At 41.1% G+C, this 25,744-nt stretch overlaps 1 protein-coding gene across 1 annotated transcript in view; it reads left to right on the top strand.

The window, feature by feature from the left end:
* The window catches only part of ryr2a (ryanodine receptor 2a (cardiac)), a gene marked incomplete at its 5' end in the record, with an annotated part of 336,158 nt that overhangs the window by 187,976 nt on the left and 122,438 nt on the right, over positions 1-25,744 (top strand). The window contains 5 exons of the mRNA XM_083932619.1: positions 18,003-18,111; positions 18,312-18,432; positions 18,609-18,778; positions 24,707-24,927; positions 25,408-25,498. Coding sequence (XP_083788745.1) covers positions 18,003-18,111; positions 18,312-18,432; positions 18,609-18,778; positions 24,707-24,927; positions 25,408-25,498 — 712 coding nt within the window. The remainder of the gene's footprint in view (positions 1-18,002; positions 18,112-18,311; positions 18,433-18,608; positions 18,779-24,706; positions 24,928-25,407; positions 25,499-25,744) is intronic.

Genomic DNA, 25,744 nt, shown 5'->3' with positions numbered 1-25,744 from the left:
TTTGTTTTGTAAGAACTTTGTGTGTCTAACGTTAAACTCTCACTGCAAAACCATAACCTCCCCTATTGACACCAATACCTATTCTTAATAAATGTTCCTATATGTATATGCATGTATGTGTTGAACATTAACATCATGTTCATTTTAAGTTTACTTAACATTGTCATCTAGTGTGGATGTTTTTATCTTTTTTTCTAATTTGTGATTTTCAAATGCTCTGTATGGCCTGTTCACGTGAAACATGAAAAAAAAACCCAGGCAGAAACACTCCTCTGGATTTTGTCCCAGTCTCCTTCTTTCTCTCCTTTTGCTGTTGTCTTGATGAGGCCATCTTTGTCCAGGATTCTGTGCCCATTCTGCTGGTATAGTGAACCAAATGGCTGGTCAAATGTTGGCCCAGTTCACACCACTCCAGCTCCCACCTCCTTGCAATCTTTTAGTTCCTCTGGCTGCCATGTCCTGAACACAAGCTATTCAGTGTTCAATTCAGCTGAATATCTGGTGGACATCCTCTCGGTTTCCATTTCTTCAGGCCAGTAGACAAAAAAGAAGTTGCTGTTTGGAGAGAGAACTTTCTGGAGAAGGAATGCTAGCTTTTTCCTTGTTTCAGTCTGTTTTCCCCCCAGTCACTAGTGTTGTGAAAACTGACACATCTGATGCAGGTCCAGTCTCCCCTCCCCCTCATTGTCAGAGTCCTTCTGGGGGGTTGGAACATGCATAGGGGCTTGATGGAGGGGCTGCAAGGCCTGGAGACAGCATGGATGAGGCCCTGTCTTTTATCGCTACTTCCCTGTTCCTCATTATTTCATCCACTTACTTCTTCAGTTTCTGTCACATGTAACCCTTTAGGGGCCACAGAATAATAAGATAAAAAGGACCAGAAACTAGGTTCATAGGAGGGTTAAAGGAGTAAGTAATAGACAAGCAAACAATGGAGCCACAGGATGCGTTTGACGTGAACTATATCGACAGGTTGTATAAAATAAAACAAAATGAAATTCAGTGCAAATATAACTACTCGACTGTATATCACATTACAAACTAAATTCTGGAACTCGTTTTGTTCTTAACCACTCTCTAGGAATGGGAAAAATTGTCCTTTTTCACAAAAGTAGAGTTTCATTAAAACGTTACTTTAAGTTCAGTTTGTTCCTTTGAGTTCAGTTTGTTCCTTTGAGTTCAGTTTGTTCCTTTGAGTTCAGTTTGTTCCTTTAAGTTCGGTTTGTTCCTTGTTCTGATCAGATTGTATGTTGAGTCAGTTGTAGTTATTCAGTAGGTTTGTCAAAAAAGGAAAAGAGTCATGTAGTCATGTGTAGTGCCTAATCCTACCGCACTGGTGTACTCAATGGACGAAAGGTGGAAGAGGAGAGATGGGTCCCCTCTTTTTTGAGAACAGATGATCTCGGTCCAGCCCCTTGGATGATGGAGGTTTATCATTCGCTGGGGCAACCCATCTCCCTCAAGCAGAATTCCATTCAGGATCTACAGGTTTCCATGAATCTCAAAAACCAAGCCCATATGGAAACAGGGCTATTACTATGACATCATGCAGTTCCACTCTTTATGGCTATAATGGATATCAAATCAAAATCTTTACATACTACTGTAACACACTAGTGATGAAATAAATGGATTATCTTCTTAACTGTACAGTCTTTATCTCTTCTTAAACCAAGAGAAAAACATTTTATTTTTTTGACCATGAAAATTATTAATTTATACTATTCAAATATTGCATATGTGTACTTTAACTCATGGACTGAGTAACAGCACATTACACAAATATCTCAGTCTTAAATTCAAAGTAATAACTTTAGTGCACAGTTCTTTACACACTTATACACATTAACACAAGAAGTGCATAACAAAGCAGACATGCTCCAAATGTAACAAATAAACACAAAATGATAAAATGAAATAAAAGTGCTTAGCTTCAATTCAAACCTCATATTTTCTATCAGGTGATCAGCGCAAATTATAATTCTTTCACCCTAGCTTACTATCAACACACGGCGATAAACACTGAGTCAGTACACACTAGAAAACAGGAGCTCTCTACTACGCCTCGTGTCACAAACAGCATGGCTAACAGTTAGTTGCCCTAGCTTAGATGCTTCAACTCACCAAGACAACGCCAAAAGTAGTCAACTCCTGGCTCAGGGGTCCTTAATCATCTCTTTCACATCGCGTGTAAGTCCACTCATAGTTTACTCCGTCTTGATACAGGTTTAACAACTTCCACTCTTATAGTTTAACTCGGTTTTCCCACATGTGCTCGGATGTTCTTATATCTCCACTCTAACTAAGACACAGACAAACTGCACCTGGAGGGGGTGTGACTCACGTCCCTTTTTCCAATCGGAAGTCAGCATTTCTTAAGAACCAATAAGAATACACATAGACATCATCCCTCTGATTGACAGGTTCATGGGCGAAAGGAAAATAATGAGAAATGGTGATATTTACAGGAACAATAGGGGAAATAAAATAACACATACGGGCCCAATTCTCTACTGGGTTACATCCACATACTTATTTCTTTAATTTCTTGTCTTCCTATAACTGAGTTTGCTTTCCTCCGTAATTCTCTTTTCATTCTTTATACCAACAATCCATCATACCCTAGTTTCTGTCCCTTTCTCTCTCACATCACTTTACCCTCTTAACTATATATGTAGGCTACCTAATATGTGCCTAATAAAAGATGGGAAAAAATAAAAAACTCCCTTAGTCTAGTAATGCCAAAATGGAACTTCTCAACCACAATTTACCCATTTATCTGCTATAAATTTAGCAGGACCTGTAATAATTTTAACTTTCCCATTTTGTTTCCCATTTTTCTATTGACTCACTGAGATGTGCTTTTACTTTCAATGGGCTTATTGTTCACTCAGACTATTTCACACATGCTGATCTTTCCATACGAACATGGTTAGATCTTATCACACATACACTAACTTTGGATAATCTTTGAGCTAGGTGGTTCGTACGACACCTTCGTTCAGAGCAACGCACCCTTTAATATCCAAACCGGATATTAAGACACTGAAAATGAGTCACCACTAAGTTTATTTTCCTTACCACATTCATACACCCATTTTATTGTAGTTGGGAATCTCTACACTCATGCAAATTATATTTGCATTTAAAAAATTTCTACTCCTTTAAATAATTGATTCAGAAATCATTCATATTCTCCCTAAATGCTTATGTATTTTCCAAATAGAGCGTCCATCCCGTCCGTCCATTATTTTTGTCTTTGCCCTTGTTTTTTCACTCTAAAGCAGACACAATATGCAACTGTTCATATATATATATATATATATATATATATATATGCTCTTGTGTACCTGTCTGCAGGACTCAATAAAACTATTTTGAAAAATTTAATATGTAGAATCTTTATTAAAAGCTATATTTTTAATAATACACCCACGGGGTGTTTTGAGGGGTACAGAATGAAAGTATTGCTTTTCTATATTAAGTCTGAATTAATATTTTATTTAATGACTTTCTTTTTCTCCACATTTTTTTATTGAATTTTGCAAATAATCAAACAAGAAAAAGTACAAACGTTGTACAGTGTATCAACGCAACTGCCTTAAAGTGAAAAACAGGAACGAAAACAAAAAATCCCCCCAAAAAAACCACTATCCCTCACAACAACCCATGTCAGACACAGTCACAGTAACCAACTGAATAATTGAACAACATATAACATTAGTAGATACATAGGGAACGATGAAACCAATTAGAGTAAAAACTGTAGCTAAAAGCAAAAATAAAGTAATTCTAGAAATTAAAAAGGAGAAAGGAAGAAGAAAAAAAAGGGAGGGGGGGGCTCTCTCCTTCCAAGCATTAGGAAGTGTCTTCTGCATCATCAGGAATAACAGTAAGACTGTTACTAATAAGAGCAGACGGTGGGTCCCAGGTTTGGTGGAATGCTGTCAAAGATCCCTTCTGTGAGAATCTTAACTTCTCTAACCTTAGACATGTAAAATTTCACGTATCCAACTATTATGAGTCGGTGGAGAAACATGTTTCCATTTAAGGAGAATGTTACGTCTGGCGAGCAGGGTGGTAAGGGCCACGACACGTAGCGTAGTAATGAGCAGACTTTTAGACGGTGGGAGCCCAAAAATAGCAGTCAGGGGATTGGGTTCCAAATTTGTGTTAAGTGCCTGTTTGAGATATACCAGACAAAAATTCAAAAAGCTTCGGGGACGTCCAGAACATGCGTGGTCGGCTGGGGACTGCTTACAACCATTACAAGCATTACTGTGACTAGGGTATATCTTAGCCAAGTTAGCATCGGTGAAATGGGCTCTATGAAGCACCTCAATTCAATTCAATTTAATTCAATTTTATTTATAGTGCCAAATCATAACAAAAGTTATCTCAGGACACTTTACAGAGTAGGTATAGACCACACTCTATGACTTATTTATGATAAACATAGACCCAACAATTCCCCCGTAGAGTACGGTGGCAACGAAAACCTTCCCTATTACAGGCAGGAACGTCAGACAAACTCAGCTCTGTGGAGGACGGCCATCTGTCTTGACCGGTTGGGGAGGAAGAAAAGGAGAGAGAAAGAGAGAAAAGACGGACAGATGGACAGAGAGAGACAAAGACAGACACAAAGACAGAGACAGACACACTTCCAGTAACTATAATAATATCTATAGTAATGTGAATATGACTTATATGTTATGGCAGTTAATACAGCAGAATAGTAGAAATAAGCACAGCTAAGGTTATAAATTATAATAGTAGCAGGAAGCGTCATGCAGGACCACGGCAGCAGGCACCACCACGATCAGCAGAGACATGCGAGACGACAAAGCACAAACAACTCCGGGGAAGAAGTTGAATTAGTAACATGCATTGATGAGACATGAATGATACAGACAGAGGATAGAAGCTCAGAGTATCTGGAAAAGTATTAGTATTCTTGTTGATAGGTTAAAATGTTTTTGTATAGTTGCACTGTTGTTATTTGCTGCTCTGTGTGCCCTGAATTGCCCCCCAGGGACAAATAAAGTTTTTTGAATTTGAATGAATTTGAATTTGAATTCATCCCCCGGCAGACTAGGCCTATAGCAGCATAATTAAGCAGAACAAAATCAGCTTAAAAATAACAACATGGCACAAATCGAAGATGAGTGAACCAGTTTTAGAATATCTCTCCACTGGATCAGTAATGTCTACCCCCAAATCCTTTCCTCATGCACTGGGAACTGGGCTCAGAAGAGCAATCGTATTATAAATGACAGATATCAGTCGTTTGTGTTGTACGTTGAGAGACAGGAATTGGTCCATCTCAGCTTCAGGGGGGGCGGTTCGGAAAATGTGGGAATTGCTTTTGGATAAAAGGTCTCATTTTAAGGTACAGTAAAAAGTGGCTATTAGGCCGGCTGTATTTGTCCGACATGAACGCAAAGGACGCAAAAAACACCTGCGCGGTCAGTGCAGGAAGGGCGAAACGCATGGTTATTCAAAACTGTGGCAAGGATCGAAGCATTTTGCAAGCTGTACTGCTTCCTGAACTGGATCCAAATTTTAAATAGTATTGGCGACAACCGGATTTGATGAGACCTTGTGGGCAGTTATGGGGAGCTGTGAGAAAATCTTAGAATGCAGAGGGCAGGAATAATATGTTATCTCAGTGTGAGCCCATGGCGGGCAGGCGTCTGCAACTTCACTGCGGAGCCTGAAAGGGACGGGGGAGGCCCACCCATCTAGACACGTCTGACTTGCATTTATCTGAAAATTCTTTTGAAAAAGGTCCCTGAAGGAGCTGGTGATAAACACCATGGATTGTGGGAGTGATCTCGCCAAGTTGTTGACAAAAAATAACTCACTCAACTTATACCCCAATAGGTGCCCAAACTGATCCAGAATTGATAAAACTGGAGGTAGGGAGTATGTGAGGTTTGAAATAAAGAAGAGAAGGTCATCTGCAGGGCCTGAAGCTAACTTTTTTGGCACCAGCCACTGTGGCAGATGGATTTTGAAACCCACCAGCCACAGTGTTTTTTTTTACCATCCAAAATTTTTTTTGTGCCTAAAATAAAGGTGACGACTCAGAAAATGCATAAGAATGGCTCTTGAACTTATACAGAATCCACAATAAAGTGTTGTTGAGTTATTTACCCACTTAATCTCATTAATGACTAGTATGACTTACAGCTGTGTCTGACCTGGTGGCATTTAGAATAGAAACTAACAGGCAGGTAGATTGACAGTTTCACCTGCCAATCATAAAAGTTACCCGCATTTGGCGTGTGGGCGGGGAACAATTTCATGCCCTGGTCATCGGTATATCAGGAAAGCTTGTGGACTAGACCAAAACGAGTGATGCCTTCAAACTCATTATGGTTTCTACGCCCAATGGCTTGATGGCTATGTTGAACAACAAGGGTGAGAGTGGACAGCCCTGCCGGGTCCCACGTTTGAGAGGGAAATATGCTGAATGGACACTGTGTGTTTACAGATGCAGAGGGGGGTTACATACAGAAGTTTAACCCAAGAAATGAAATTAGAATCAAAGCCAAATTTCTTCAAAATTAAAAACAGAAAGCCCCACTCTACCCAGTCAAAGGCTTTCTCCGCATCTAGTGCCACTAAGACTTCTGGAGTGTCTGATCCAGGTGAGAATATCATGTTGAGCAGCCTTCTAGTATTGAAGAATGGGTGTCTCCCTAATATGAAGCCTGTCTGGTCTAGCGAAATTATCAATAACATCACACTTTGGAAGCTGAGGGCGAGGACCTTAGCTAGGATCTTACAATCTATGTTTAAAAGTGAGACAGGTCTGTAGCTGCCACATGAGATAGGATCCCTGTCTTTCTTCAGGAGCAATGAAATGCCTCATACAAGGTCGCTTGGGAGAGGTGGAGTAAGTTCCATCAAGTTTCACCAGTTCCTCTGCAATTTGCACCAGCCTAGCCCGTTCAGCCCTTATATTTTGAGAAATTTAGGTTATCACCTGTCCCCGAAAAGTTGCTTTAAGCATTCCCACAGAGAGCCACTGCTGATGTCAGAGGTGTCATTAAACTCTATGTAAGAGCAGATTTGGGTTGCAACAAAATCTTTAAACTTACTCTCCGACAGCAAGTATGAGCTGAACCTCAATGGTGAACGTGGAATTGAATCCAATGGAAAACTAATGTCAACTGTGGTAGGAGCATGGTCAGAAGTGACTATTGGGTGATATTCACATGCATTCACACAGTGAAGGAGATTTCTACCGAGTAAAAATAAATCAATTCCAAAGAATGTGTGGTGTACCTAAACCTCAAAGGATTCGAAATTCCCAACTGTGATGCATATGTTTTAACTGTGTGTGCTGATTTGGATAGTTTATCATTTGTAGGAGAAGATCTGTCAAGAGTCACATCCTGCACCAGGTTGAAGTCCCCTGTCAGAGTTTGGGATTTTTGCAAATAGCCTTGTAAAAAACTGTTCATCGTCCCAGGTGGGCACATAAACTGAAACTAAGACCACTGGTGTGTTCTGAAGTGTACCCAAAACTATGACATAGCAGTCGGCAGTATCTAGGATTACATTTGTCGGCTCAAACAGGACCCTTTTATGAATGATGATAGCTGCCCTTCTAACTCTATCTGTAAATTTGGAATGGAATAACTGACTCATCCATGCCCTCTTAATACGTGAGGTGTCAGCTGATTTGAGATGTTTCCTGCAGAAACATCACATCCCGCTTAAGGTTCTGTAACTATGTCAGGACCTTATCGATTTTGACTGCGTTGTTCATTCCCTTAATATTCCAGATCAGACATACTCCAGTACCTGTCTTTACAGCATTGGCCATAGGAACAATAATAATAAGTTAGAATGACACTTCATGACCCAACATATTCTGTAGTAGTGGAGGAAGAGAGTGGGAAGGAAGGGTAAAACAGAACAAACAAACAAAACAGAAAGAAAAATAAATTTAAAAAGGGGGGGGGGGGCAGACACACATAAAACAGAGACGATAACAATTAAGACCAATCTGAGGGCTCCCATGGGGAAAAAAAACACATGAGAACAATAGTAGAACATTTATTTATTTATTTATTTCCAGAAAAGACAATACATTTAATTAGCCAGCAGAGGGCGCCAAGATGCCTTAGTGCAGGCAGGCCATTAGGGTATTTCTCTCCTTCATATGTAATAAATAGAATGCATGAATGAAACCCACCGTCCACCCTGGGTTAGAATGCACATGCTGTATTGATACAGGTCACCTCTGTACATCAGTCTATGATAAATCTCAGGCTTCGGTAAAGCCCCTTGACCAAACAGAGAACAAGAATGCCTGTAGCGGTGGGTGATAAACATCCAAAACCTAATTAAATAAAGCTGTGAAATAAATATATAGTAACTAACTGAAACCCACATGCAGAGCTTGTGCTCAAGCTTCCAGTACTTGACACGAGGGCTGATTAATTAATTCATTCATCTTCAACCGCTTGTCCCTGTCGGGGTATACCCTGGAGAGGACGCCAGTCTATCACAGTGCACATAGAGATGTACAGAGACAGACAACCATTCACACCTACGGGCAATTTAAAGTCATCAATTAACCTAACACGTGCATGTCTTATGGGAGGAAACCAGAGAACCGGAGAAACCCACGCAGACACGGGGAGAACATGCAAACTCAACACAGAGAGGCCCCAGTCGGAACGCGAACCTGGAACCTTCTTGCTGTGAGGCAACAGTGCTAACCACTACGCCACCGTGTAGCCCGGGCTGATAAAACGGGAATTCAATAAACATCAGAAACTATCAGAAAACACTGGATCTCAAATTAATGTGTCCGCAGTGTGTTAAAATGTCTATTTAGCGATTTCTGTTCAAAACTCTTTAACAGACAGAATAGCAGCAGTCCGTCAGGACTTTAACTATTAGTGCTGCTGTCCAAAAATAAACTCCGGCCAGTCTGGGGCTGTTAAAGCACAGCTATACAGTTAGCACCACACCAACTCACGGTTATCCAGACAGAATGACCGTGGCTCGTCTGCGGTGAAATCAACAACCCTCCGCGGTCATCAGGTCTCCTCCGTGTGGGTAGATGATATGAAGGCTTTCGCCTTGGTGACCTAAGAAAGCCATTTCCTCCCTCTGTCCTTCATCGTGATGACCAGCCTGGTGGGGAACAGCAGCGTGGGTCTGAATCCCAGGTTGTAAAGCTCCGACATCACCTCTTGGTATTTCTGGCGCTCCGCCACCATCTCTGGCGCATAGTCCTCGTACCTGGCGTGGGCTTCGCGTATGATTTTCTCTTTCACCCGGTACCTGTGCAGCCTGATGAGGACTGCCCGTGGTTTCTGCCCTGGCTTCCGTTTCTCAGAGAGTGTGCGGTGAGCCCTGTCACATTCCTGCGGTGATTCCAGGAAGCCTTTGCCGAAAACCTCCATGCACCGGCTCCTGGACTCCAGTTCACTGACTAGCCAGCAGCCTCCAGCGTTAGCAGATACTCGTCTTGTAGATTTGTATTTATCTTGAGGGAGCCTATCTTCTGAGCATGGTCAGACACTGTGGTGTGGACGTGGTCCAGCTTTGCTCCGAGCCTTGAAATGGAGGCTTTAAGATCAACAGAGAGGGCTTTGAACTCGGCGGAGAGGTTAGTAATGACCGCCATGTTAATCTCACCACCTGCCTCCTCTGCAGGGCTAACCTTCGCCCCCTGGTCTTTTAAAGTCTGTGTGGTCGCATGCGTCAGCATATTTAGGTGTATCAGTCTAACAAGATGGATATTACTATTTGCAGTAACTTTCGGGGTCCTGAAACGTGAAATCATCCAAAGTTGTGGGAGCGAGACTGGACCCTCTCTACTCCATATCAGCCAAACCTGGAGAAGAAATAATTTTGTGTTGAGAGCTAGCTAGCTAATCGATTACACACCACTCAACGAAAGACATCCAGTTGAAGACTGGCTAATGTTAATTACTGTTGTAAAATTTAGTCATTATCCTGTATGATTCATCACTTGACTTGGCCGGGGCTGATCGCTTGACACACTTGGCAACGAACCTGTAAACCCGGCTGCTGGAATTATTTTTTGTTATTGCGACTACAATCTTGAGACACTCGATGGCGGTGTTCTGCTCATTCTCCATATTCAACCTTTAAGTAAAGTTGCTGAGTACAAGTACAGTGTGAGTACTCAGGTCAAGTCTTGCTGATTGAACAGTACAGTGTGAGCACATAAATCGTGAGTTTTGGCATTATATCACAGACGATTTACTCGTACAAAATAAAGTGGAGTTAAATCAAACTGCATTTCCAAAATTATACAGTGCATGTCAAGCTTTGTAAACAAAAGCTGCCTCCTCCCAGGTATGATTAATAAATTCTGCTACAAAAAAGGTTACCTTCCTGAAGAAGAAGTTTTACACGGCGTGGAGAGAAAAGATGAAGCATGACATTTATGTTTGATATTTGGAGGTTCCCATTATTTATTTATCTTAAGTCCATTTTCAAACATAAAAGACATCCAACAAAATACCCCAACACACAGAAACCCCACAAAAATAAAATAAAAATAAGAAATAGAAGAAAATAAAAAAATAAACAGCAGTGCATCAGGAAAATAAAACATTACAGAATATATAATACCATACAGGGGATGGGGGGATGCAAAGTAGACACCCTAAACCTGCAACAGCTCACATACAGATCATGCAAAGCAGGTAATTTACATGCAATAAACACTACAACATAATACAGTAAACTTACCAGACAAGATACTTGCTGACAGTGTCCCAGTGGTCCTCCAGGCCCTTATCCAAATATTTCAACAGACATGCAGCCCAGCCTGGCTCCAGAACCATATTGTGAGGGGAGCATGTGATGATCACAGGGGGGCAGTGTTGATTTTCCCACAGATCTGCAGATACACATACTGTACTTAATCTATGTAGTCTATTATTACGGGGACAAGCAAATATTTCCCTTCATATGCACATGAAAACCAGTTGTACAACCAACTGCAATCTCAATATCACACCCCTTTAAATACATATTTTCTCTACTCACCACTTAGTAGAGCTGCAGTCGGCGTCTCCCAGAGTTGAACCTCTTCTTTACTGCTTCCTTCCATTCAGTAGCAAATCTTTTAGTTAAGTGTCTTTCAAAGGCCAGCTGCACTTAATGTGCTTTTCGTTGGTGCAGCATGCTGCGTCTATTGTCTGTGAGAACACTTAAAATAGAAAAAGAATTCTCACACATGGCTGTTGATGCTCCAAACATCAGAGCATGTTTAAAGGCCGTCATCACACTTGGCATAGCCTCCAGTGCACTGCCGAATGTCTTGATAAACCAGGTTAAAAAAACTCCGATTCTAACCCTGAACTCTGAGTTGATCTACTCTGAGATAAGAAACTATGAGTTTTCGGTTTCAGAACAGCAGATTTGCGTTAGGTTGATCAACTCAGAGTAGTTTGACCTGGAGTTAAGCGCGTGCACCACAAGTAAAAAAAGACAGCATCAATGGAGCCCTGATTCGACGAGTCACCATAGCAACGGGGAAGCGGAGGGCTACGCTACCACTGGAAATAGAAATATTAATGCGCTCATACGGTGAGTTTGAGCAGGTTTACACCACTGCTGCAGCAAAAGAGACAGAGACGGTGCGGGAGAACATTGCTGCTCGGGTCAGTGCATAAGTTTAAATGTAGTCCTGTTGCAATCACAGTAATATCACAGGGGGAACTGCTTGGGTGGGAGCCTATTCGTTTATTTCATTTAAGTGCTTCACACGGGGGAGAAGCGCACTTGGCAGCAGCTTAAGATGAAACACAAAAACATTGTTCAAACAGGTAAAACATCGGCACAATCTCATGGTGACGCCTCATTTTGAGCATGTTTTACATGGTAAAGTAAATATTACCGTAAGTGGCTGTTTTATATGTTGTATAAAAAACTCCCATTTGCAAAAAAACACAGCGCAACACACAATATGTGCTGGGATGTGAGAGAATGACTGGTTGTTAATGTTGGAAATGTAGGACGGATGAGATGGACTGTGACGTGAAACGGTGTTGTGCGTATTCAGCACCCCTGCCGTGAAATTCACCCCTTCGCATTATAGGTGATATTCTGGATCAGAAGGCTGTTGTTTCCACCTATAGGAGTAGTTTATATACCGGTAACCACATTAAAAGCTCACACTTTTGAACCTATGAATTGCAAGAAAAGCTGGGATTATATTTAGGAAACGCTGAGGCAAATACATTCAACTTGCTCAAAAGATCCATTTAATTCATTTTGTAATTATGGCTGCAGTATATTAAGGACGTCAATGCGCGGTCTGATCATCTCCCGGCGAATATTTAATTCTCTGTGCGGTAATGCTGCACCTTCATCCACGGGACCGTTATCAAAAGGATATGCCATGGTAGTGGAAATATTCACCACCTAATATAACTTCTAATGTAGGCCTGCTGAATGATTTTTATACGTTGTATAAAAAAAACTCCCGTTTGCAAAAAAACGCAGCGCAACACAGAATATCTGCTGTGATATGAAACGGTACCGCTCAAAAAGAGAATTGCCTGGAAATGCAAGAACATTTATAATCAATAGTTTGATAATCATCTCCCGACGAATATTTAATTCTCTGCGCAGTAATGCTGCACCTTCATCCACGGAATCGTTATCAAAAGGACATGCCATGGTAGTGAAATAGTCGCCACCTAATATAACTTCTAATGTAGGCCTACTGAATGATGTTTGCAGTGATTTTCTCTGAAAAAACAGACGGAACTATACTACGCCAAAACTCGCCCGCTGACTGAATGAATGAGGAAATCAAACACCGTGTGTGGCTGAAAGAGGGCGGAGACAGAGAGAAACTCAAGGTTTTCTTAGAAAAACCTGGTCCCGACCAGGTTAGTTTCAGAGAGCATGTTACCATGGTAACTGACCGAGAGGTTAAGTTACCTCTCTTTGTGAAACAGGCTAGAGTTACCCCTCTCTCTCTGGTTTGAGTTACCTCCCTTTGTGAAACGGAAAACTCAGAGTTTCCCTCATTTCAGGGTTAACAGACTCAGAGTTTTCACTAAACCTGCTTTGTGAAACAGGCCCCAGGTTTCAACGTCGGTGGTCATGTTTGTTTTGAGGAAGTGGGAAGCCACCACAAACTTTGCTACAATTATTTCAGTGCCTGATAAAGTTAGAATGGGCTTTTCATGTTTGACATCAAGGAAAGTTTCACTGTTTGGGTCCAGAGATTGAAGTGTGGTCATTAGCTCACTGCTGCATTCACTAAAACGCTTGCTTATTTCTTCCCCCACCGCGTCCAGGGTGCTGTAGAAAAATCTCTGCAGTTCAGTGACACCCTCGTCCGTATCATCCTGCTGCTGGCCATCGGTCTCTTCAACAGCATATCCTTGGAGACTTTTGTTAACTGTCCTCTTCCTCTTTTGTGGCCTTCTGCCTCTTTACACTGTCCCATGATGTTATTAGACTCACTTTCTCAGCGCAGTTGTGCAACACATTCAGATGCACTTTTCACTAACCGCATCCCAGAGAGCAAATCCATTTGTTCTGACTGAAGCACTTTGTTGGGCACATCAAGCAGCTGCAAGATCTTCTGCACAAAGTGTCCAATGAATTCAAAGCTTGGCCCTGAAACAGCCTGAATCAGACCTGCTGCCTCAATTCATAAGTCAGTTCCAAAGGCACGATTGCTGTCAATCACAGAGAATAATGTCATCAAATGACTTGGGAACAACTGTGACAGTAGCTAGATGGCCTGTCCATGAATCTCTGATCTCATTTACAATTTATTCAGTTAAAATATCACTCATTATCTTAATTAATTCATTTTGTATGTCATGTGATGTATATCTGGTATTTTGTGGTGTAGGTACTTTAGGTTAATTGGATCAAAAGTGTGACTATCAAATGAAATATTTGAAAAAGAAAATGAATAAAGAACAATTACTAAAAATGAATAACTTTAATTTATTAAAAACTTCACACGGAGAACCAATTTAATGTAGGGCCTTGACTCACGTTCAGATTATGAGATTGAGTATTCTCAATAAATTTATCGTTAATCAAGTAAATATTAGTTATCAACAATAATTATCAAAGATAATAATAAAAATTACTCTAGTTAAACCAGAGTTCCTTGGGGCACCACCGTCATAGACGGAGTGACAACTAATATAAAAGTCTCATTAAATATATTAAACTACTAATTAAGGATTGAACACCGATAAATGTAATAGTTTAATCAGTTGAAGGATTTAAAAGTTCTTTTCTTAGTAGAGGCTGGCTCATTCATCTTTGTGTAATATTAAATAAACAGACATATCTTAAACACAAACATTTTTTAACAAATTAATAAATGCAACAAACAAAACACAATAAACTAACTAAAGCTAACAGCAAAGGTGTGTGTGTGTGTGTGTGTGTGTGTGTGTGAAACAAAGAGGAGAGGTGGGGGGCTTGGACCCCTGCAGGGATGGTGTGAACATTTAAGTTACACAAAGGCCAGCAGGCTGAAGACCTGTGGGGGCGAGTGCGTGGCAGGCCTTTGTTTGTGACCATGCCCTCAGAGACAAAGGCTGCCAGGCTTTGGGCCTAGTCATTCCTTTTGCCTGAGCAGGCCGATGCCTTCTCATACTCAAACTGAAAGTTCATGTTAATCCAGAAATGAACAATCATCTTTGGGGTGCTGGTTGCACCTACAGTGGGATTGTTTGCATCTCAAGCTCTGGATCTTTTGTCAACTCAAACAATGACAAAAAAGTCCAAAGCTTGCATCACCTTGAGAATTAAATGCTTCCACACTCCCTCTGAGAGGCAATCGGTTTATGGCAAGGAGCTGTAACATGTCGATAATAGCACAGATGTTGTACCAATTTCTGGCTAGTTGGCCTTCATTCACAAGGGTAGAAATCTCCTGTCCTGAATCAGCCCTCTTCCCTCCCACTTTGCCACACTTTCCATGTGTTCTTTACACTCTGTATGCTTGCTCAATTCTCTTTCTGCTGCATGTTTCCAGTCACAATAGCCAGTTTCAGTGAACACAGAATCTGCAGTCCCAAACTTTCGACATGCAAAACAAAATGCAGCTTCAGCTTTAACACTGTATTCTAATCAGTCTCTATGGTTGTACCACAGGGCAACAAATGAGCGTTTCTGACCACTGAAAAGGCAACAGGGAAACTTCTTCAAAAGGATTTGAGTGGGCTTGTCCTCACCTAAATCATCCAGACGACCAATGTGATCATGGCCTTGTGTTTGGGAGAGCCCGTAGCAGCTGGGATTGGCACTATAATCAGCTTGCTCCCGCTCCGCTGGGGGGCTTGTGCCTCTTTGCTGCTACCGCTAGCTAGCTGCAGCTGCTCACTAGCTATTGGCTCCTCCGAATCCATCTCCGCCGCGGGGATATGGTTCTCCTGCTCCGCTGTCGCTCATGCAGTATTAGTTTTAGTTTGTGGCGGTGGTGGTCGGAAGAATTTCCTTATATCCATTGTTTGTGATATCAGTTTCCTACACACCTGCACAACTCCTCTGGCTCCTAGATGGCAGTGTGAACGTAAACAGACATCGGCGCGTCACTTGCGGCATTTTACTGACTTCTGTTATGTAAATATGAATTAATACAATGTGACACACAAAACAAATAATGACTCCTCCCAAAAAATCTTTTATCAGGAAAAAAAAAATCATTGCCCCCCCTAAATGACCCCCTGACGCCAGGGCTGATGCGGCTGCTCCATGTTAAGAAAGTCCATATATTCAAATATATTCAAATCTCCAATAATGACCAAAACTAAAGTCAATTAATGGACTCTCAAAAAACAGAAACCCCAAACACCAGGGGTCCGTTTCACAAAGCAGGTTCAAAAAACTCTGAGTCTAACCCTGAACTCTGAGTTGATCTACTCTGAGATAGGAAACTCTTGAGTTTTCAGTTCCAGAACAGCAGATTTGCGTTAGGTTGATCAACTCAGAATAGTTTGACCTGTAGTGAAGCGCGTGCACCACAAGTAAAAAAAGACAGCATCAATGGAGCCCTGATTCGACGAGTCACCATAGCAATGGGGAAGCTAAGGGCTACGCTACAGCTGGAATTGGAAATATTAATGCCCTCATACGGTGAGTTTGAGCAGGTTTACACCGCTGCAGAAGCAAAAGAGAGGGAGACGGTGCGGGAGAACATTGCGGCTCGGGTCAGTGAATAAGTTTAAATGTAGTCCTGTTGCAATCACAGTAATATCACAGGGGAAACTGCTTGAGTTGGAGCCTATTAGTTTATTTAATTTAAGTGCAACCCCGCGGGGGAGAAGCGCACTTGGCAGCAGCTTAAGATGAAAAATAAAAACATTGTTCAAACAGGTAAAACATCGGCACAATCTCATGGTGACGCCTCATTTTGAGCATGTTTTACATGGTAAAGTAAATATTACCATAAGTGGCTGTTTTATATGTTGTATAAAAAACTCCCATTTGCAAAAAAATGCAGCGCAACACAATATCTGCTGTGATATAAGAGCATTACTGGTTGTTAATGTTGGAAATGTAAGGAGGGATGAGATGGACTGTGACATGAAACGGTGTTGTGCGTATTAAGAACCCCTGCCGTGAAATGGACCCCCTCGCATTATAGGTGATATTCTGGATCAGAAGGCTGTATAGGAGTAGTTTATATACCGGTAATCCAATATAAAAGCAAACACTTTTGAACCTATGAATTGCAAGAAAAGCTGGGATTATATTTAGGAAATGCTAAGTCAAATACATTCAACTTGCTCAAAATATCCATTTCATTCATTTTGTAATTATAGCTGCAGTATATTAAGGACGTCTATGCGCGGTCTGATAATCATCTCCCGACAAATATTTAATTCTCTTTGCAGTAATGCGTCACCTTCATCCACGGGATCGTTATCAAAAGGACATGCCATGGTAGTGGAAATATTCACCACCTAATATTACTTCTAATGTAGGCCTACTGAATGATTTTTATACGTTGATTATTATACGTTGTATAAAAAAACTCCCTTTTGCAAACAAACGCAGCGCAACACACAATATCTGCTGGGATATGAGAGTACCGCTCAAAAAGAGAATTGCCTGGAAATGTAATAATAAAATAATTCTGCACCTTCATCCACGGGATCATTATCAAAAGGACACGCCGTGGTTGTGAAATAGTCGCCACCTAATAAAACTTTTGATGTCTGATTTTTGCAATGATTTTCTGAAAAAACTGACGACAGAACTATACTACGCCAAAACTCGCGTGCTGACTGAATGAATGAGGAAATCAAACACCATGTGTGGCTGAAAGAGGGCGGAGACAGAGACAACTCAAGGTTTTCTGAGAAAAAACCTGGTCCCAACCAGGTTAGTTTCAGAGAGCATGTTACCATGGTAACTGACCGAGAGGTTAAGTTACCTCTCTTTGTGAAACAGGCTAGAGTAACCCCTCTCTCTCTGGTTTGAGTTACCTCCCTTTGTGAAACGGAAAACTCAGAGTTTCCCTCATTTCAGGGTTAACAGACTCAGAGTTTTCACTAAACCTGCTTTGTGAAACAGGCCCCAGAAGCACAGTCAGACACAGGACACACACACACAAATTACAGAGTTGTGTATAAGTATGGAGTCCCAAATGACCACATTGTTTAACTTTGTTGAGTACAAATCCCAGAGCTCTACCCGTTGAGAGCTTCTTTAAATGTCATTCCCCCCGCAACATCAAGTCAACATGATTGATTTACCACTAGTATCAATTTCCAGTGTTAAACTGCACATTTTCTTTCAAAAGTACATTATCAGCATAAAATAATATGCCCACAATCTGATCATCAACTTTAAGTCTGAGAAGCTTTATTTTGAAGACCTAAATCATTAACATAAATATAAAACAATGTTGGAGATGGTTCAATAGATGAAGTCGATTAATTTACAGTTCAATACAACTTGATATCTGTTCCAACCCAAACACGTGTGTGTGTGTGTAGCAGTGACGAGCTGGAGGAAGAGGAAGATGACACCATCCACATGGGTAATGCCATCATGACCTTCTATGCTGCTCTCATTGACCTGTTGGGCCGCTGTGCTCCAGAAATGCATGTGAGTGATAACACACACACACACACACACACACACACACACACACACACACACACACACACACACACACACACACACACACACACACACACACACACACACACACACACACACACACACACACACACACACACACACACACACACACACACACTCTCTCTCTCTCTCTCTCTCAAACTAACCTAAACATTTTATATCAGTTAATCCATGCCGGTAAAGGTGAAGCGATCCGTATCAGAGCGATTCTGAGGTCTCTGATTCCTATAGAAGACCTAGTGGGAGTCATCAGCATCCCATTCTCCATGCCTAACCTGGCTAAAGGTAAGTAACCCCCCCATCTGCCAAATGCACTCATCCTGATTTTAACCAGATCCATTATGGGGTAAAAAATTAAAATGTACAAACACAAATAAAAACCTGTGACTTGTTTGGGGGTTAAATCTTGACTTAAATCTTTTTTGTATGTGTGTGGGATGTGTTTGCATCTGCATGCATAGATGGGTTGGTAGTGGAGCCAGATATGTCAGCTGGTTTCTGTCCGGACCATAAAGCAGCCATGGTCCTGTTCCTGGACAGAGTCTACGGTATAGAAGATCAAAATTTCCTGCTACACCTGCTGGAAGTCGGCTTCTTACCAGACCTGAGAGCTGCTGCCTCTTTGGACACTGTAAGTGTGCGTTGTCCTATTACACTATCATATTTGTATATTAACAGTGGTTCAAATGACTGTGTAAGTGATTGTTATACATCTGGGTCTGTCACAACCTTCCATAAGCAGCTGATCACACCAACAATTAAAGCGTGACACAATTGTTGTAATTTCCACTGGATCATCACACCTTGCACGCTCACTTACAAGCACAACACATTCATGGACATAGCACACAGTGTTGTTGGTGTAATTGCACATCACACCATCACATAATGTTTTTGTCGACAGAAAGATGTACAACATCAGTAACCTACATAAAAATTCTGCATAAGTAGGCATGTGTTTTTAAACATTTTGAAGGCTACTTTTAAAGTATGGCTTAAGTTATTCAACAGAGATGTTCATAACATAAAAAAGTATTCATAATTAAACCATGTCTTAATAGAGACTAAATTCTATGACAAGGCCTGTTTATCTTACTGTCCATTATCAATATAAGTGCTTTTTTGTTTTGTTTTCTCAATACACACTTTCTTAAAATAGTGTGCCAAACCTATCAACAGGGTCAGCCACACTATAGTAAATATTTCTGTCCCTTCTTCCTCAGAATTGCTCTCAGACTGTTCCTAAATAACTCCTATGTATGGAGGCCCTGAAAGGCAAGGTGAATTAATTTTTTTTCGGGCTGTGTTGACCAAAACCTAAGTTTATCTTCTATGTAGGAGATATTATCTTGTGCGTACGAGATAAACTATAAGGCTTTATTAGTCTGTTTTGAGAGCCTGACGCACGATACAAAGGGAAGTCAAAGTTCTTGGGTTAAGCAGTGAATGGAATCATATTGTGAAGAAACTGTGTTCCACATGGCTACTTAATATTCATGTCAATGGATGATGTAAACATGATGCTACAGGCATGTGTAAACATGATGCTACAGGCAGTGTAAACCTACCTAATGTGTATATAAAGCACCTGGATGCAAGAAATGCAATATGTTAAATTCACAACTAATGCAGGTTATATCCACACCTGGACATTATTTGTCCATCACAGCTGATGCATCTAGGCATGGCTGTTTCACAGGAGGTCTGTGTTTTAACTGTAGCAGTCTGTTGTTTTCAGGGGGTTTAAGAAGATAAACACAAGGTCTACAGTATAAGTCAAAAGTTTGGACATGCTTTATTCACCTTCGACTGGTAACCCACTGCATGTCCATACGTAAAATTCTGCACAGACATACAGTTGTGAAGTGAGTCACCCGACAGAACAATGAACATGAACAAAAGTAACATTAAATAATTGTGCAAACAAGGAAAACAGTGAGGTGTGTTGTCAAAATCAGTGGCGTGTGAGGGTGTATGAATGCATTGAAAAATGTTTGGTACATATTGTCAGTGGCTAACAAAGAGCAAAAACTAAACAAAAGCGAACTCAGCGCCGTGTATCAAAACAGTTGTCTGCCAAAGCAGCGGCCTCATCTGCTGTCTTAACCGTTCGCTCATTAACATAAGTCACTCATTAACATAAGTCGCAATGTACCCAGGTAAACAGTTTACAAATTGCTCTCGAAAAAATTAAATCATGCAATGCCTCATAAGAGTCAACCTTCGTGGCACTACACCAACGATCAAAATGAGTGGACAAATCAAAAACAATCTCCAGTTGAGACTTGTCACCCTTCTTCCAACTCCTAAACCGTTGGCGATACGCTTCAGGCACAAGCTCATATGCCTTGAGCACTGCGGACTTAGCAACACTAATTGTTTGCAATATGATTTGGTTAAGAGCAGAATAAGCCTGCTGAGCCCTGTCGGTTAACACACACTGCAACAATAAAGTGTGAGTGGAATCAGGCCACCCCCGAGCCTGAGCTAACTGTTCAAACAATAAGGAAAACGTAGCTGGGTCTTTCTAATTAAATTTGGGAACCAAACTGAAATCACTCAAGTCATCAGAGCACAGAACTCCGATTGAAACAGCTGGCCTATCAGCGAGCAGAACATCAGCTAAAATTACACCATCTCTTACCAAATTCAGTTTTTGCTTTTCCAGCTCAATTTTCACCTGCTCAGTTTCTTGTCTTATTTTCTCCAACGACACAGCTTTCTCCATCTCAATTCCTTGTTGCATCTGTTCCTTCTCCTTTTCTAATCAAAAGCGCAAGATAAGTAATTCCTTCTGCTGCTTGAATGTTAAGCTACTAGGGACTGCTACAGGAGGAGCCGAGTCCTCTGACTCCAGAGACAGAAACATCCTCTGCAGTACCCAACACATTCATCTTTAACAAAATAGCTTTTAAAATTAGACTTTACCAACTACTACTACTTACAACTTTCTCACCCACATCAACTTAATACTCAGCAATCTTTATTAACTGATCTGTTGTACACCAGCCCAAAAACCCTTTCAGAAGGTGCATCTACAAACGCCTTCACAATTTAATTCAATTCAATTTTAAATAAATTAAAATTTATTTATAGTGCCAAATCATAACAAAAGGATCTCAGGACACTTTACAAACTAGGTAAAGACCGCACTGACTTATTCATGATTTACATGGACCCAACAATTCCCCCATAGAGTACGGTGGCAAGGAAAACATCAGACAAACCCAGCTCTGTGGAGGACAGCCATCTGTCTTGACCGGTTGGGGAGGAAGAAAAGGAGAGAGAAATAAAAGACAGATAGATGGACAGAGTGACAAAGACAGAGGCAGACACACTTCCAGTAACTATAATATCTATAGTAATGTGAATATGACTTATATGTTATGGCAGTTAATACAGCAGAATAGTAGAAACAAGCACAGCTAAGGTGATAGATTATAATAGTAGCAGGAAGCCTCATGCAGGACCACAGCAGCAGGCACCTTAAAGCCCGCCGGGCAGTAAAAGGCGACCAGAAACTGACAACCCCCCTGAACCCTGAAAAAGGGGAGCTCTACCCGTCATACCCCAACACTACAAACCTACCCTGACGAAACCCAAAGGGGAGAAGCCGCTTTGCCTACAAGGGACACACACACACACACACACACACACACACACACAATTCTCTTTTTGAGCGGTACCGTTTCATATAACAGCAGATATTGTGTGTTGCGCTGCGTTTTTTTGCAAACGGGAGTTTTTGTATACAACGTATAAAAATCATTCAGTAGGCCTACATTAGAAGTTATATTAGGTGGTGAATATTTACACTACCATGGCATGTCCTTTTGAGAATAAGAGAATTAAATATTCGTCGGGAGATGATTATTAGACCGTCCTGTATATATATACTGCAGCCATAATTACAAAATGAATGAAATGGATCTTTTGAGCAAGTTGAATGTATTCGACTTAACGTTTCCTAAATATAATCCCAGCTTTTCTTGCAATTCATAGGTTCAAAAGTGTGTGCTTTTAGTTGGGTTACCGGTATATAAACTACTCCTATATAGCCTTCTGATCCAGAATATCACCTATAATGCGAGGGGGCTGAATACGCACAACACCGTTTCATGTCACAGTCCATCTCACCCCTCCTTACATTTCCAACATTAACACCCAGTAATGCTCTCATATCACAGCAGATATTGTGTGTTGCGCTGCGTTTTTTGCAAATGGGAGTTTTTTATACAACATTTATATGTTGTATAAAAAACAGCCACTTACGGTAATTACTGGTACTTTACCATGTAAAACATGCTCAAAATGAGGCGTCACCATGAGATTTTGCTGATGTTTTACCTGTTTGAATACCTGTATGTTTTCATGTTTCATCTTAAGCTACTGCCAAGTGCGCTTCTCCCCCGCGGGGTTGCACTTAAATGAAATAAACTAATAGGCTCCCACTCAAGCAGTTTCCCCTGTGATATTACTGTGATTGCAACAGGACTACATTTAAACTTATGCACTGACCCGAGCAGCAATGTTCTCCCGCACCGTCTCCCTCTCTTTTGCTGCTGCAGCGGTGTAAACCTGCTCAAACTCACCGTATGAGCGCATTAATATTTCCAATTCTTTGTTGTAGCGTAGCCCTTCGCTTCCCCGTTGCCATGGTGACTCGTCCAATCAGGGCTCCATTGATGCTGTCTTTTTTTAATTGTGGTGCACACGCTTAACTCCAGGTCAAACTACTCTGAGTTGATCAACCTATCGCAAATCTGCTGTTCTTGAACTGAAAACTCAGAGTTTCCTATCTCAGAGTAGATCAACTCAGAGTTCAGGGTTAGACTCAGAGTTTTTTTAACCTGCTTTGTGAAACAGGCCCCTGGTCTAATACTCACAGCAAACGAGCCCCCAACATGTTACGACCGGCTCAAAGGCCATAACATAAATGGAAGATTTACACCAACTTAATATGAACAATAGTAAGATTTATTAAATAATTGGGCAAACAAGGAAAATAACAAGGTGTGTAGGACAAAATCAGTGGTGTATGAGGATATATGATTGCACTGAATGTGTGGTGCATGTTGTCAGTGGCTAAAAAAGGACAAAACTAAACAAAAGAGTCATCATGGTGAAGGGAAAGCAGGCAAGAAGAGAGAGGAGCTCTGGTCCCTGGAAGGCGGGCTTAATTAGGCTGAAGGATTGGCCAGGTGCTCCCAGTTAACTAATCAGCACAGCTGGTTCCTGCAAGCAAAGAGGCGAGAGCGCCAGTACACAAGCAACATGCTCTGGGCCTTCACATAGGCTATTACGTTAACTGTCACGTTCACTTCACCGGTATGTGTCTGGGTGTTTATGTGTGTGGTGCGGACATGCACAATGTGTGCTTATATTGTCAACATTAGCGCCTGTTGCAAATCAAAGACTTTCTGACATCCCTCACCATCTAAAGATCTGATGAAAAGCTTTAGGTGTTTGGTCCCAATACATTCGATTTGACTGACAGCCGATGTTGAATGTGTGGACAATAAACAGTTCACTGATCACACATCATGGTCAATGTCTGTGCTATACACACACACACACACACACACACACACACACACACACACACACACACACACACACACACACACACACACACACACACACACACACACACACACACACATATGACTTCACACCTAATGTTTTAATATAGCCTATAAGTGCAATTAATAATGATGAATGCAGTAAATAAAGTGATCCCACTCAGCCAGTTTCCAGCTCCGTGTGTAATTTTGCGTGTCCAAACTTTTGACTTCTACAGTAAAAACACAGACCTCCTGTGAAACAGCTATGTCCAGACACATCTTCTGTGATGTACAAATAATGTCAAGGTGTGTGTTGTTACATTTATTTTACAGATTGAATTTCTTGCAGCCATGTGCATAATTTACACATCAGTTTAGGTTAACATTGCCTGTAGGCATCATGATCATTGACATGAATATTAAGTAGCCATGTGGAACGCACAGCCTCTTCACAATATGATTCCATCAGACCTTATATCTTCACTGTTTAACCCAAGTCAGCACCTATGCCGGTCCCATTATCTTTTTTGCTGAACTTTCACTTCCATTGTATCGTGCATCAGGCAAGGCTTTCAAAACAGACTAATTGAGCCTCAAAGTTTATTAAGATAGTATCTCCTATGTATGAGATAAACTACAGTTTTTCAACTTTCCTTTCAGGGCTTCCGTACCTAAGCCTTGTAGAAAATCCAGAGCTCCCTTAGAGTACTCTCAGAAGCTTCATGAATACAGACTATAAAATAAAAGAAAAGGTTAACACGAAAATATACTGAGAATATTCATGCACAACTAGAGATGATGTCCATCTCAGCATTTTCAGTCCAACTAGTATGTGGGTTGTTGTGTTTACCACTTCAATGTTGTAGGGAACCCTTGGAAAGACTTCTTGGTCACCAACATACCTTGCTCCTCATTAATCTCACTGCCTAATCTGAGCACATAATCTAGTCTTCTCTTGTCTTTCCTCTCATCTTCTGTCTCTGTATGTGTGTCAGGTTGCTCTCAGTGCCACAGACATGGCACTCGCCCTTAACAGGTATCTGTGTACAGCTGTGTTGCCTCTCCTGACTAAATGTGCTCCACTATTTGCGGGGACGGAGCCGTTCGCCTCGCTGATCGACTCCCTTCTCCACACGGTTTACCGCCTGTCTAAAGGCTGCTGCCTCACCAAGGCCCAAAGGGATGCCATAGAGGATTGTCTGCTGGCTGTTTGTGGGTAAGACTGGAATTCAAATAGAGAGATGTTAAACAGACTTGCATGATTGAGAGTCATCAGAAACTCTCAGTGTAAATTATTGTTAAAACATGTGAGAGGGATAGCTAGAAAAGCAACATTAGATTCTGACAAGTCGTGTTGATTTGGTATCTGAACTAATTAACTAATTATTACTTAAGCTTCAATCAAAGGAGCAAAAAGCAAAATCGTTTCACTGCTAGGTTTGCTGTTGAGCAATGCCTCTAGACCAAAACAATGTGTGCCATTAGCCACACCTCCCTCTGCCCCAGATCTCTCATTTTCATCAATGCATCTTATGAAGCAGTTAATCTGTGCTTTGCTATAATGTCGTTGTTTATCATTTATCTGCTTTTGTTGTTTTGTCTGAAGATCTGATCAATCTTCCCAGTATCTGATGTTGTTTCTGTGAGGCAGTGTAAATAACCAAATAATGATGTGTGTTATCTTAATAATGTGCAGTAAGCTGAGGCCTTCAATGATGCAACATCTGCTGAGGAGGCTGGTGTTTGACGTTCCTCTGCTTAATGAACACACCAAGATGCCTCTGAAGGTGAGAAACATATTGCAGTTATATCTCTGCTAACACACTTCAAAGAAACTTTTCAAATGAGTCTACAGAGACTATATTTTAGCACTAATAGTGAAAAGAAAATTAATTTGACACCACAATGACTGTTTACAATAAAGATCAAACAAACAGGATAGGTTTTTTGTCAGTGGTTTATTGTCAAGTATTTTCTGCAGAAAAGTCCACTCTCACTGTCTCATGCACAAGGTAGGTAATCAGAAAGAGTGA

Source organism: Echiichthys vipera (genome assembly GCF_963691815.1).
Source record: "Echiichthys vipera genome assembly, chromosome: 18".
NCBI lineage: Eukaryota > Metazoa > Chordata > Actinopteri > Perciformes > Trachinidae > Echiichthys > Echiichthys vipera.
This window is presented reverse-complemented; position numbering and strand designations above follow the sequence as displayed.